Source organism: Osmerus mordax, chromosome 18, assembly GCF_038355195.1.
Source record: "Osmerus mordax isolate fOsmMor3 chromosome 18, fOsmMor3.pri, whole genome shotgun sequence".
NCBI classification, from domain to species: domain Eukaryota; kingdom Metazoa; phylum Chordata; class Actinopteri; order Osmeriformes; family Osmeridae; genus Osmerus; species Osmerus mordax.
The window spans coordinates 13,517,849-13,531,476 of NC_090067.1; the positions used below are offsets into that span (position 1 = coordinate 13,517,849).

Genomic DNA, 13,628 nt, shown 5'->3' on the forward strand with positions numbered 1-13,628 from the left:
TTTCTTACCCCCCCCCCCCCCCCTCCTCCACCAACTGTAAACAATTTTTCTTCGGTCTGCTCTAGGCTACTTTAAGTATTATAACTTTGTATTTCCTTTCTACCCCCAAAGTGATGCAATAAAAAAAGTGGTTGTGAGGAATTCTTGTCAAGAGATTTGCTATATGGTCTTTTAAAGTGCTAATCTGTCCCTTTTTGATCCATCTCTAGACTGAAGGTCAAGCCATGTTTTAGGCTATTAATGGGTAAAAACCGATGTTATTAAATGAGCTTGTTTACAACCACTGTAATTTACCCTGACTGTTTTTATTTGTAATATTACAGCTGATATCACTGTTGTCAATGAGTGTAAGCATAGCCTAAGTGAAACATTATTTTGAAATACTTCCTTATAAATGTAGGGCCTATTGTTTGACCGTTCAGCTCCACTGACTTGATCACCGACTGTTGTTGTGTAGCGACCCAATGCGCACGTGCAAGTCACCAGCGAGGAATCGTCGTGCAGAAAGTAAACATGGCTCTTCGTGAAGGAGCGCTGAGAATGAATTTCTTAGCTAACCGCAATTTCTACAAATTTACGTCGGTTGGCTTAGTACGGACGTTATCTGAAAAAGTATCAACCAAGCCCAAACCCAGCAGTGCTCCTGAGACAACGGGAGATCATTTGCTATATACCCAGGAGCACTTTGCGCTGAAGGACTCCCTCAGAAAGGTATGAACACAACTAGCTAGCTAGCCTAGCTTTCTTGCTAACTTCAGCAACAGTAGCTTGCTTGGCTAGCTTGCTAATAAAAACTCCGGTTAAAACAAACGGCCATGAAATGTTCCATGCATTAGAGGTACTCACAATGCAAAAACAATCGAACACACTCCATTTTGACTTTCTATAACCTTAGGCACCTGACGTAGTAACAGTAACATTAAGTAGGTGAGAGGTCAGTGTTGAATAACAATATCTGCACACAAGGGCAATAAACTAAAATTATAAAAAGCAATAATGGCATTAGCCCAAGGTTGATCTGACGTTCGCTGGTGAGGGAATTCTACATGGGATCGTAACTTGGAAGTTTCTTTAATGTTAGTATAGTTTTTCTTTAGTTTTAAATATTGTTGACAAGCTTGGTATCAAACCATGTTTATACGAAAATGTGTATTCCATGTGTAGTCCCTACACAGTGGTCATATACTGGCCTACTTAAAGTCCATTTAGGATGTGAAAACAAAAAGATTTTGGTAAATGAAAGGATTAGAGAGGGAAGGTTGACCAACATTGAAATCACGGGGGAAATATAAAAGGGGATTCAGTTTCATCTCCACGTGTAGTTCTCAGCTCTGCTATGTCAAATCATTGTTCTGGTTGTCAACATCAACACCAAGCAACAAGCTTTAAGGATTCAAGGTCCTGTTAGACCTTTACATTTAATTTGTACTTTGGATTCATTTACCGCATGCTTTTATCTAAAGCGACATACAAACGGTGGATATCGAAAGTACCGCAGAAGATCAAGGATTAGAAGTACGTTGTTCGAACAGTGTTTCGGTGTTCAGAGTCAAGGAACAGACTGTATTTACTAGCTACATCTCAAAGCAACCACATCTCAGATACCAGGCACAGTGAAGCAATGATACTACAGTACAAGTATATAGCAACAGTAACATGTTGATTCCACTAGCTATCTGATTAATGTAGCCAATGGCGAAAATAAATAATAATACTACAGTGCCATAATATCATATCAATTACTACAGTTAGGCCTAAAGTTCCTGTAAAGATCTTCCTTTCGTCCGCCCTCCTTTGGTCGTATGATGCTTGCGTGCTGGGTAACACGGAAGAATTATCAGGTTATTATCTGATGGATACTATAGGGCATGCTTGTATAATATTTATGCCCAGACAGAGGTTGTTCATCTTCCCAACTTTCCGTTTTGTAGAACACTGAAGATTTTTCTTGGCTGGGAAGGGTATTTGGCTAACTTAGTACTGTGTGTTTTGGGAAGAGAACAGAGATGGAATTTGTAGCCGATAAGCTGTCCCACAAAAACATTTTCCTTCAAAGCCCACCAGTGTACAGACCAAGGTCTATACAGGGAAATACCGTTCCAGCCTAGCCAGGTGGCTACAACTGTTACATGATGATGCATTTTGCATTAGTTAGATAGCATTAAGTGTTGCTGAAATTAAAACAAAAACCATTATAATAAATGACTCATAGAAGCTGATAGTGGTTTGAGCACAGAATGTATCTTTGTTTGAATGAATAACCCATTTGATGTAAAAATAAATAATAAAATAAATTAATGGTAGGTTTTAATTATCTCTACTTGCCATGGGAGAGGTATTGTGCTCAGTGGGAAAGCTTGAAAGCAGAATTATTGTCAAGTTTGTCAAGGGTGTTTTGACTGTTGGCCATTAAAGGTGCTGGTGCATTAGAACGATATTAACAGCTATAATGGAGCAGAGAGCAGAGTTAACTCAGGAACATGTAGCAGTTTTTTGAAGGCAGCACTTAATTGTTTTAGTCTAAAAGGTCCCAGCCCTGTTTATTTTATTTTTTAAGGTCCTTTTGCATAACATCCATTTTGAGTTTTATTGCCATTTTCAAGGCCCCCGAGTGGAACCAGTGATGCACTGATTTCCAATCAAAGTTACCAGTGCATCAGTATTAGGCCTACACTAATCATTTCCATTCTACAACAGGATAAAGATGGTAGGATAGCGATGGAACCTGATCCGGCTGAATAACCACAGTGAAGCACGAGCAGATCAGACCTTTTCCATAAAGCTTCCCAGGTTCCTTGTAGGTTCTGTGGTTTCGGCCGGTGACCCGGGGTCAGTGCTGATGCGGGGGTCAGTGCTGATGCGGGGGTCAGTACTGATGCGGGGGTCAGTCTTGATGCGGGGATCTGTCTTGACTCCCCATGGAGTCTTCTCCCCGAGGGGGAGTCCTTCCAGGCAGTCCTCCTCTCAGTGACTCATGCTGCTAGCACTGAGGTCCTGAGAGGGGGTCTGACTGCTAGCACTGAGGTCTTGAGAGGGGGTCTGACTGCTAGCGCTGAGGTCCTGAGAGGGGGTCTGACTGCCCATCTGTGGCTGGAAATGTCTTGCTTATCCAGTTCTGTCATGGTTCCATGTGTATGCTGGTTGTCCCCACCAGAAAACAGAACATTTGACCATCCCAGTATGTGGGCTGTATCATGTTTGATAACATCCCCCTCTTGTCATGGCGTACAGAGCTATATTACACACACACACCACACACACATGCGGCCAGAAGTCTGCCGACACGAGATTACAGAGAGACACAGTTTGCACAAAACAGAACACAGCAGGATTGCCGGGCATGTCCAAAGATACTGTGGCTTCTTCCTTCATTCACACTTCCACACGCTGTGAATGGAGACAGCCTAATGGCCAGCAATTTCCCTGAATACTGTCAGGGGAGAGATAAGCTTTTTATATTTGTCATTCATTAGTGGGACGGCAATATTGCAGGCAGACAAGCAGGCGCACCGCCTGTACAAGTACACAGACCTGCTGACAGACTAATAAGGAGGCAGGCAGATATTGACAGAGCAGAAACGCTTTAAAAAACTCACACCTGCTTAAACACACACAAAGAGATGTGTATTTTTCTAAAGTGTGTTTGTCTCTCCCAGATCATTGACCAGGAGATTAACCCATATGTGGACCAGTGGGAAGCTGAGGGGATGTTCCCTGCTCACAAGGTCTTCAAGGTCCTGGGCAACGCTGGATTCCTGGGAGTCAACAAGCCTGTCGGTATGCATCTGTAACAGAGTTGAACTTGTTCAACTCACTCCTCTGTATAAATACCGCTAGCTTTTCCGTGGCGTAGCTGGTTGAACGGATGTGTATAAAAGTGGCAGTCAAGTTCGTAAGTGAGAGGTCTCGAGTTTCGAATCCCAGTAGGTAGAAGATCGGGAGGAAGCGACACTGACGTGCGACGCGACGACACTTACATCTGCCCTCAGCTGCCATTTACCTTATTAAAACAAACCTGAACTTTGCCGATGCTCGCCTCTTCACCGTTATGTGAGGGGAGAGGACAGCTCGTTTTATACAATCGAGACACTGAATGGGAGTCAGTTGGCTGAGCGGTGAGGGAGTCGGGCTAGTAATCCGAAGGTTGCCAGTTCGATTCCCGGTCATGCCAACTGACGTTGTGTCCTTGGGCAAGGCACTTCACCTTACTTGCCTTGGGGGAATGTCTCTGTACTTACTGTAAGTCGCTGTGGATAAGAGCGTCTGCTAAATTTGTTTATTGTTTTTTACACAATGGTCTGTTCCGTGTCAATGTGGAGAATAGTGGTTTTAAAAAATTTCTACCGCAAGTCTTTTCTAGCTCTGCGTTGTGTAGTGGGAAAGGTAGCAGAGTGACATTAATGGGCTCGATGCCGCAGGTGTCAAACTCACGCCATCGTTCTTTATCAGAGTTGGAACAAAGGCTAGCTTTTGTATCTGAGAGAGCAGGGTTTCATTTAATGACAACCACATCACCAGACAAAATTATCTTACGCATCTTAAAGAATCATTAGTTTCGCAAGCGAAGTTTTCCGAATGTTTAGTTGGTGGACTTGGTAAATGTACGTTTTGAGGCGCGCTAACATCTCTGCCTTAAATGGGCCATGCCGTTGGCTCGGTTTAACGGTACCGCAACACGAAGTAAACACATATGGTTAGTTTCTAGATGGCCACCCGCTGTGTACAAGGAATGAAACCCTGACAACAGACAATTTCACCACATATTTTTGTGCGTAACTCAGCAAGAAAGAAAGCCAAGATACACCGTAAACACGACACAAACCCCATTCCAGCGTTTGGGAATGAAGCAGGACACTGCAGTGAAGGTTCAGGGTCGTTCCTTTGGGGGAGATATGCTTTTAAATCTGTAGATAAGAACCAGGAGGGAGTGCATTACAAAGTGCTGAGTGTTGAGGCCTGGAGCATTAGTATACAGGATTAGAATAGAACGATGCTGTCTCATAGCAGATTAGCAGAGGGCCAAATGGGTAACCTTGTATGATATAAACTGCGTCGCTTCGCCGCTTGTGTTTAATGCGAACACTCGTGGTGGTGAGACGTGAAGGACACATCATTTAAACTAGTGGTGTTCTGTAAGGTAGAAAATTCTGACTTGCTGGGTCTTTTGTTTCCCCTTTCAAGTGCTGAATCAAGTTATTTATCAAGGTTATTACCCTTGAATGGACGTGCGTGTTTAAAAAGGTAACGCTTTATTAATCGCCAAGCGGGGAAATGTGGGCGTTACAGCAGCAGAAATAGACAAAGTAATGAAATTAAAGTAATGGAAAGAAGAAAAATAAAATAATAAGACATATACACACAATGGACATATAGTTAACATAATATAAACAATATCAACATTCTTTTACAAACAACAACAATGTAGACATGTAAGCACTTTAGAACGTGATGCACATGTCATGTCCACACCCAGCAGGCCTCGTACAGAACAGCCTCAGAGATGCTTTACAATGCAGGAACACTGACGAACACAGTCGACTGTGAGAGGAGTCCGTCTGGAACAGATGAAGAGTGATCTGGATGACACCTATCAGGAGCAGCATCAAGAGGAGAGGAGCTGTGACCTGGACAGGAAATGACCTCACAGGAGACGAGGGATCATCTGAATTAGGGAGTAATTCAGCCCGGCAGTGACCTCAAATTGCAACTGTGATGACGCAGAGATCCTGCCTAGAAACACAGCTCTCAGGATGACTGGCTCTCACTGAAACACTCCTGAACAACCCTGAAAACTTTCCTCTGTCATCCTGGAATGTGTTTCTGGGCAGTTGGAGCTGTGAGTATCTCTCTCCAGCCCTGCAGGAATGGTGTAGCTTTGTAGTGGGGGTCGTCTTATGAAAGCCCAGTTCCTTGGAAGATGCTGTGTGGACCGGCTCCAACCAGCACAGCAGACGCCAGCTCCCCTCCCAGATCAGCCCAGATAGGAGACCTGACACGGGGGGAAGACCAGGGGTCTGTTCTGTTCTCTTGGCCTCTCTCAGCCCAGACAGTTCATCATCGTAACGAGCCGTCTTGTCAGAACCCACCTCCGTCCAGAACTTGTTATTGTAGGCCGGGGTGGATGCAGCCCGGCGGTCAGAGCATTTTGACTGCAGTTTGAGGTCACAGGTTTAAATCCCACCCCCCTTGGACTGTACGTCACTTTGGAGAATAATGATAAAATAGAAAAACATCTGCTAAAATGATGTTCATGACTGTATTTCCAGACCAGGACAGCTGGCCCTTCACCCTCCAGTCCGTCGGAGGAAAAAGCAGGATTGTTTTTTAACAGCCGCATGGGAAGTGTTGGCAGGGGTATGGCTGTCGGGGCATCCAATGAGAGAGACCACCAAGCATACTCAAATGTTGACCTTGTCTTCCATCTTGTGGGTGGGGCTTGGCGTTCCTCCACTTTACTTCCTGTTCCTTCATGAGAGGTCAAAGGTCACTGCCAAGTCCCCCCTCCCCCCCACGGAGATTATCAACCCATGTGTGTGTGAGTTGGGATCTCGCTTGAAAGCGTTGTCATGGCGACCACATCGTGACGAGCGTGCCAGGGCATCGCAATCAAGTGAGGAGCGCATGGTCCCGTCGCGAGTTGTCATGGAGACACAGATGAGAACGATTGGCTGGCTCAGACCTCCGCGCGGAGACGCAGCCAATCAAGCGGTCGCTTAGGAGCCGTTCTTCTGAGTTTCAGAGCACGGATCAGTCAGGTGATGTGTTGAAGGAGGCAGCGTGAACCGCCACCCCTCCCTCTCCTCCACCCTCCAGACCTCCTCCACCCTCCAGACCTCCTCCACCCTCCAGACCTCCTCCACCCTCCAGACCTCCTCCACCCTCCAGACCTCCTCCACCCTCCAGACCTCCTCCACCCTCCAGACCTCCTCCACCCTCCAGACCAGTGGTCCAGCAGGTCAGACCTTTGCAGGGGGTTAGTTTGGAGATGCCGGCATCTGAACATCCCACTGAGGCAGCTGGGCTCTGAGCCCAGGGCAGGCCAGGAGGAACGACAGAACATGTGGTCCGTCGGTGACAGCCAGGGTTGACGTTCCCCCCTGCTGTGCCTGGCTCCCCCCCCTGCTGTGCCTAGCTTCCCGGCTCTTCCAGATGTTGTACCCCCCCTTCTCCGTCCGCAGCGTGTGAACATTTCCAGCTGCAGATGTTTCTCTCTGGGGGGTGAAAAGGCTCCAGCTCTCTCTTGTTTCTTTTACTGACCGCCCCCCTCCCTCTCCTCCACCCCCTCCCTCTCCTCCCCCCCTCCCTCTCCTCCCCCCCTTCCCTCTCCTCCCCCCCTCCCTCTCCTCCCCCCCTCCCTCTCCTCCCTTCCTCTCTCTCGCCCCCCCGCCCCCCCCCCCACCCCCTTGGCAGGTGACTCTGACCCCTGCTGGTGAGTGATGTTTCTGTCTGTTGCCTCCTACTTAATCTGACGTGGAATATTACAGTCTGTTTGTCTTTCTGCCAAGTCACGGGTCGTTAGGGAGTCTGTCAACAGTGTCAGTGTGTTAACTATATATTTACAGTATTCTGATTTCATTACTGTCTGGTTGGATGTATTAAGTAATTAGTTAGAAGTAGCTGTACATTTGTCAGCGCAGTGTGCAAGTGATCTTTTCCTAGCTGTGCCGTGCACAGAGAGGCTAGAGTATGGCTGAGGCCTCACCGCAGCAGGCTGGAGTCTAACCTGGCCCGGGGCCATTGCTGAATCTCTCTCTCTCTCTCTCTCTCTCTCTCTCTCTCTCTCTCACTCTCACTCTCACTCTCACTCTCTTTCCCCACACTTCCCTTAAAAAATGACCAATAAAGCATGAAAAATTCCCAGAAAGATACTGTAAGGAGAAAAGAACATCTGCAAAAACAATCAAATTAAGATGAAAAGAGGGACTCCACTGTCCTGGAAACCCCCGGACCCATCACCGGCCCAGACCAGTGAGAGACATGCAAGGAGGGTTCATGTTTGTCATTCAGAAGACAGCCTGGTTTGGCCCCCCTGGTTATCTCTCCCTCAGCAGAGGAAGGGAAGGAGAGCGGGTGTGTCTTCCTGAGAGATCCCCCCCCCACATGGAGAGATCATCCATGTGGGGTTCTTACTTGTCTTTCCTCTGGTTGTGGTGACACATGGTTGGAGCTCATTAACCCGTTAAGGAGTAGCGTCACACATATGTGATTCTGAACATTCCAACCGACTATTTTCCGATAGACAAAAACTATGACAAACGCTGTAGTATGGCTTCAAAATGTACAATTAGGAGGCTAACAAGTAACACTAGCAGGTAGTAGCATTGCTACGAGTATTATGCTAGGTTGCTAGGTAACGGAAGCTAACTAAAACTAGCTAGCTTCCGTTTTGGAAAAATAACTCACTCCTTAACCTGAGGCTTCACCTCAGCCAAAGAAATGCCTTTTCCACATGCTGTACATGTGCTGTGTGTGCCATACTGTAATGCAGCGCGTGGCAACCAGGTGCACCTTCCATCTGGTGTTTAATCTGCCTGTTATCCCGCTGCCTGTTATCCGGGCTGGGGAGCAGGGTCCGATCAGACCCAGCAGGATTTCCCCAATAATTAGGCCAAGATTGTGTGTGTGTGTGTACTGCTTCTGACCGTGTGTGTGCGTGTGTGTGTACTGCTTCTGACCGTGTGTGTGCGTGTGTGTGTACTGCTTCTGACCGTGTGTGTGCGTGTGTGTGTACTGCTTCTGACCGTGTGTGTGTGTGTGTGTACTGCTTCTGACCGTGTGTGTGTGTGTACTGCTTCTGACCGTGTGTGTGTGTGTACTGCTTCTGACCGTGTGTGTGTGTGTGTGTGTGTGTGTGTCCTGCTCCAGAGTATGGGGGGCTGGGGCTAGACTTCAGCTACAGTGTTGCCGTGTCAGAGGAGCTGGGCAACATCAACTGTGGAGGGATCCCCATGGCCATCGGAGTCCAGACTGACATGGCCACCCCTGCCCTGGCCAGGTAACCATGGAGATTACACTCCCCCATCCCCGCCCTGGCCAGGTAACCATGGAGATTACCCTCCCCCATCCCCGCCCTGGCCAGGTAACCATGGAGATTACCCTCTGTGGTCCCTTACATTCATATGTCACCGAATTACCTAGAACTTTGTGTGTGTGCGTGTGTGTGTGTGTGTGGGACCATTCTATAGGTTTGGTTCAGAAGAGCTGAAGAAGGAGTTCCTGCTGCCCTCCATCCTGGGAGACAAGGTGGCCTGTCTGGGTGTGAGTGAAGTCGGAGCTGGGTCTGATGTCGCAAGTACGCCCTGCTCCTTCTCTTCCCTTCTCCTCCTCTTCCTTCTCCTCCCTCCTCCTTCTCCTCTGCCTTCTCCTCCTCCCTCCTCCTTCTCCTCTGCCTTCTCCTCCTCCTTCCTCCTTCTCCTCTTCCTTCTCCTCCCTCCTCCTTCTCCTCTTCCTCCTCCTCCTTCTTCTCCTCCCTCCTCCTTCTCCTCTTCCTCCTCCTCCTCCTCCTCCTTCTCCATGGCTCTCTTGACGGCTCCTCTAATGGTGTTTCTGCTAATCTTTAATTCTGGATGGCATTCAGACTTTGAATAAGGCAATACATTGAGAAAATGTTTCATGGAGTACACATCATAGGTCTTCTGTCCATCCAACTCCCTCCCTCCCTCCCCTGGTCATCCAGGCATCAGGACCAGGGCGGTGAGGAAGGGTGATGAGTTTGTGGTGAGTGGAGGGAAGATGTGGACCACAAACGGGACCCAGGCAGACTGGATGTGCCTGCTGGCCAACACCAGCGATGGGCCCGCACACAAGAACAAGTCCCTCATCTGCCTGCCTATGGATCTACCAGGTGACACCTTTTCAAACTTTCCAAGCTTGTTTTTTGAAAACTTTCTAAAACTTTTTCGAATATAGTTTTTCAAGGTTTCAGAACTTTATTTCCCCCTCTCCCCCCTCTCTCTCTCTCAGGAATCCACATTGCCCGCAAGATCGACAAGATGGGCATGAGGTCGTCTGACACGGCCGAGGTGTTCTTCGACGACGTCCGCGTTCCCTGCAAGAACATGATTGGCCAGGAGGGGATGGGCTTCACCTATCAAATGCTTCAGTTCCAGGAAGAGAGGCTTTGGGCTGTTGCCAATAGTAAGTGACCCCCCTCCTTCTCCTACTTCCAACAGAAACATATCCTCTGTTCCTGAGAGAGTCTGTCTGCCAAGGAACACCAGTACCAGAGAGTCTGTCTCCAAGGAACACCAGTACCAGAGAGTCTGTCTGCCAAGGAACACCAGTACCAGAGAGTCTGTCTCCAAGGAACACCAGTACCAGAGAGTCTGTCTCCCAAGGAACACCAGTACCAGTGAGTCTGTCTCCCAAGGAACACCAGTACCAGAGAGTCAGTCTCCCAAGGAACACCAGTACCAGAGAGTCAGTCTCCCAAGGAACACCAGTACCAGAGAGTCTGTCTCCCAAGGAACACCAGTACCAGAGAGTCTGTCTCCAAGGAACACCAGTACCAGAGAGTCTGTCTCCAAGGAACACCAGTACCAGAGAGTCTGTCTCCAAGGAACACCAGTACCAGAGAGTCTGTCTCCAAGGAACACCAGTACCAGAGAGTCAGTCTCCCAAGGAACACCAGTACCAGAGAGTCTGTCTCCCAAGGAACACCAGTACCAGAGAAATACTTCTCCCCTTCCTAGAGTAATACTCTCTTCTAGACCAAATATGTCTCATTGTTTATAGAAGCGTTTGGTGAGCAGGAAGTCCTCGTCTCACTCCAGCTCAGCAGCTCAGCAGTGCCTGACGCTAGCTGATGACATCAGGATGTATCAACACAGATGCTTATGCAAAGATCTGTTACACACACTCACACAACCTGAACTGCTGTCCATTTCACCCGTCACTTACTGCTCCATAGTCTGAATAAGGAAGAAAGCCTCTCCCTAATTTCTTCCCACCCATCCACTCCATCCCTCCCTCCCTCTGTTATTACACTGTCTCAGTTCTCTGGAAGACACTCCCAGTCCAGCTAAGACACGCAAGGGCAGAGAGGACTGCTACTGGAACCCTGTCGTTGTTTTCTTCACTAACCATCTGCTTCCTTCCTCCCCCACATCCCTGCTTCCTTCCTCCCCCACATCCCTGCTTCCTTCCTCCCCCACATCCCTGCCTCCTTCCTCCCCCACATCCCTGCCTCCTTCCTCCCCCACATCCCTGCCTCCTTCCTCCCCCACATCCCTGCTCCCTGCCTCCTTCCTCCCCCACATCCCTGCCTCCTTCCTCCCCCACATCCCTGCCTCCTTCCTCCCCGACATCCCTGCCTCCTTCCTCCCCCACATCCCTGCCTCCTTCCTCCCCCACATCCCTGCCTCCTTCCTCCCCCACATCCCTGCTCCCTGCCTCCTTCCTCCCCCACATCCCTGCTCCCTGCCTCCTTCCTCCCCCACATCCCTGCCTCCTTCCTCCCCGACATCCCTGCCTTCTTCCTCCCCCACATCCCTGCTCCCTGCCTCCTTCCTCCCCCACATCCCTGCTCCCTGCCTCCGTACAGTTCTGACCATGATGGACAACGTTATCCAGCAGACCATCCAGTACACACGCCAGAGGAAGATCTTCAAGCTGCCCGTTCTCTACCACCAGACGGTCCACTTCCGCCTGGCCGAGCTGGAGACAGAGGTGGAGCTGCTCCGCTCGCTTCTGCACCGCGCCACAGGTCAGCCCTGCCTCAAACACCTCACTCAGCCCTCCTGGTTCCACCTGGGGGGGAAATCCTCAGCTCTGCCCACCTGGCACTTCACGGGACCCAAATTCAACGCACCTAAACTTAGGACAGAGAGAGGGCACAGATGATTACTTTTTTTATCCCTTTTGAAAAGGAGGGCCATCTGGCTGTTGGGCAGGGTTCCAGTGCCTTGTTATGCCTGGCGTGTTCAGCCCGTGGTGTGAATACTGATGACGGTGTCAGGTTTGGGAGCTGCCTCAGAAACACTCCGCCAACCTCTGTTGGCAGTCGGTGGATACAGCCTGAATGTGGCAGCCACCCAACCCTCTCTCCATCCTCTCCTCCTCTCATCCCCCCCATCCTCCGATCCTCTCCTCCTCCCCATCCTCCGATCCTCTCCTCCTCTCATCCCCCCCATCCTCTCCTCCTCTCATCCCCCCCATCCTCTCCTCCTCTCATCCCCCAATCCTCTCATCCCCCCATCCTCTCCTCCTCTCATCCCCCCCATCCTCTCCTCCTCTCATCCCCCCATCCTCTCCTCCTCTCATCCCCCCATCCTCTCATCCCCCCCATCCTCTCCTCCTCTCATCCCCCCCATCCTCTCCTCCTCTCATCCCCCCCATCCTCTCCTCCTCTCCTCCCCCATCCTTTCATCCTCCCATGCATTCCTCCTCTCCTCCTCACAGACGTGTTGATGGACTGCTTGTGTGGTCCAGTCCTAGCAGGCTCCACCATGGCTGCCGAGATCACAGCATATGTTAACAACCCACGCTTATCACTGGAGCCATCTCTCTCTCTCTCTCTCTCTTCACTTCTGTTTTATTTAAACTGCTTATTATTAGATGTGTCTGAACAAGGGAGATATTTCCAAACAATTTACTCTACTCTTCCTTCCCTCCCTCCTCTCTCTGCCCCTTCCCTCCTCCCTCTCTCCCTCCCTACCTTACTCTCCCTCCCTCCTCCCTCTCTCCCTCCCTGCCTTACTCTCCCTCCCTCCCTCCTCCCTCTCTCCCTCCCTGCCTTACTCTACCTCCCCTCCTCCCTCCCTCTCCCTGGCCTAATCTCCCCTCCTCCCTCCAGCTCTGTTCATCAGAGGTAATGATGTGACCAAGCTGGCGTCCATGGCTAAGCTGAAGGCGGGGCGTCTGTGCAGGGAGCTGGGAGACAGCTGCTTGCAGTTCTGGGGGGGCATGGGTTTCACCAACGACGTTCTGGTCAGCAGGTTCTACAGGTGGGTGATCAACCACACTGACGTTCTGGTCAGCAGGTTCTACAGGTGGGTGAGGGGACTACCACACTGACCGTAAAAAAATTACTAAATGTAAACTGTTACTCATTGCCCGTTCTGTGTCTGGTTTTCTGTTCAGAGACTCCAGGCTGCTGTCTATTGGTGGAGGGGCCGATGAGGTCATGCTGGCCATCATCTGCAAATACATGGACACCCTACCCAGGAAGTGATGTCATCATATGTGACGACTATGATTACTCATGAACGCGTCACCCGAAGTGCATTTTATTAGCAGTAAATCCATGGAAACATAATAATAAGGGCATGTGTCCTGTGATCAGGTTTGTAGCCACGGTAACCAGGGATGTGTTTATAGTGGCATGTTTCTATCTTGGGAGACTGAGTGACAGTAAGGTCCTGTTCTGTAGCGTATGTAAATTCAGAATTCAGGACCAATTACCATCCTCTCTGATGTACATGACTCATCAAGGTATACTTGATATTCACCACGTCTGTAAATGAAGTAATCTTGATGTGTCAGATCAACCTTTGCTTAGAACCTGTAATTTTTTGTAGTATAGTCTCAATAAGCCATTGAACGGTATGTACAGTTTTAATCCACTTTTGTCTAAATTAAACTTGATCTGACATCTGTACGTGAGGCCAACAATACAGACTCGTTACAGC

The 13,628-nt window shown here is 49.2% G+C and overlaps 1 protein-coding gene across 1 annotated transcript; it reads left to right on the plus strand.

The window, feature by feature from the left end:
- Positions 1 to 491: 491 nt before the first annotated feature.
- Positions 492 to 13,597, plus strand: zgc:85777. The gene is made up of 9 exons (XM_067256034.1): positions 492 to 711; positions 3,657 to 3,777; positions 8,866 to 8,995; positions 9,186 to 9,292; positions 9,677 to 9,844; positions 9,964 to 10,137; positions 11,543 to 11,704; positions 12,794 to 12,944; positions 13,081 to 13,597. Exons 1-9 carry the CDS (start codon positions 514 to 516, stop codon positions 13,169 to 13,171), a joined length of 1,302 nt encoding a protein of 433 aa, XP_067112135.1. The 5' UTR covers positions 492 to 513; the 3' UTR covers positions 13,172 to 13,597.
- Positions 13,598 to 13,628: the final 31 nt, after the last annotated feature.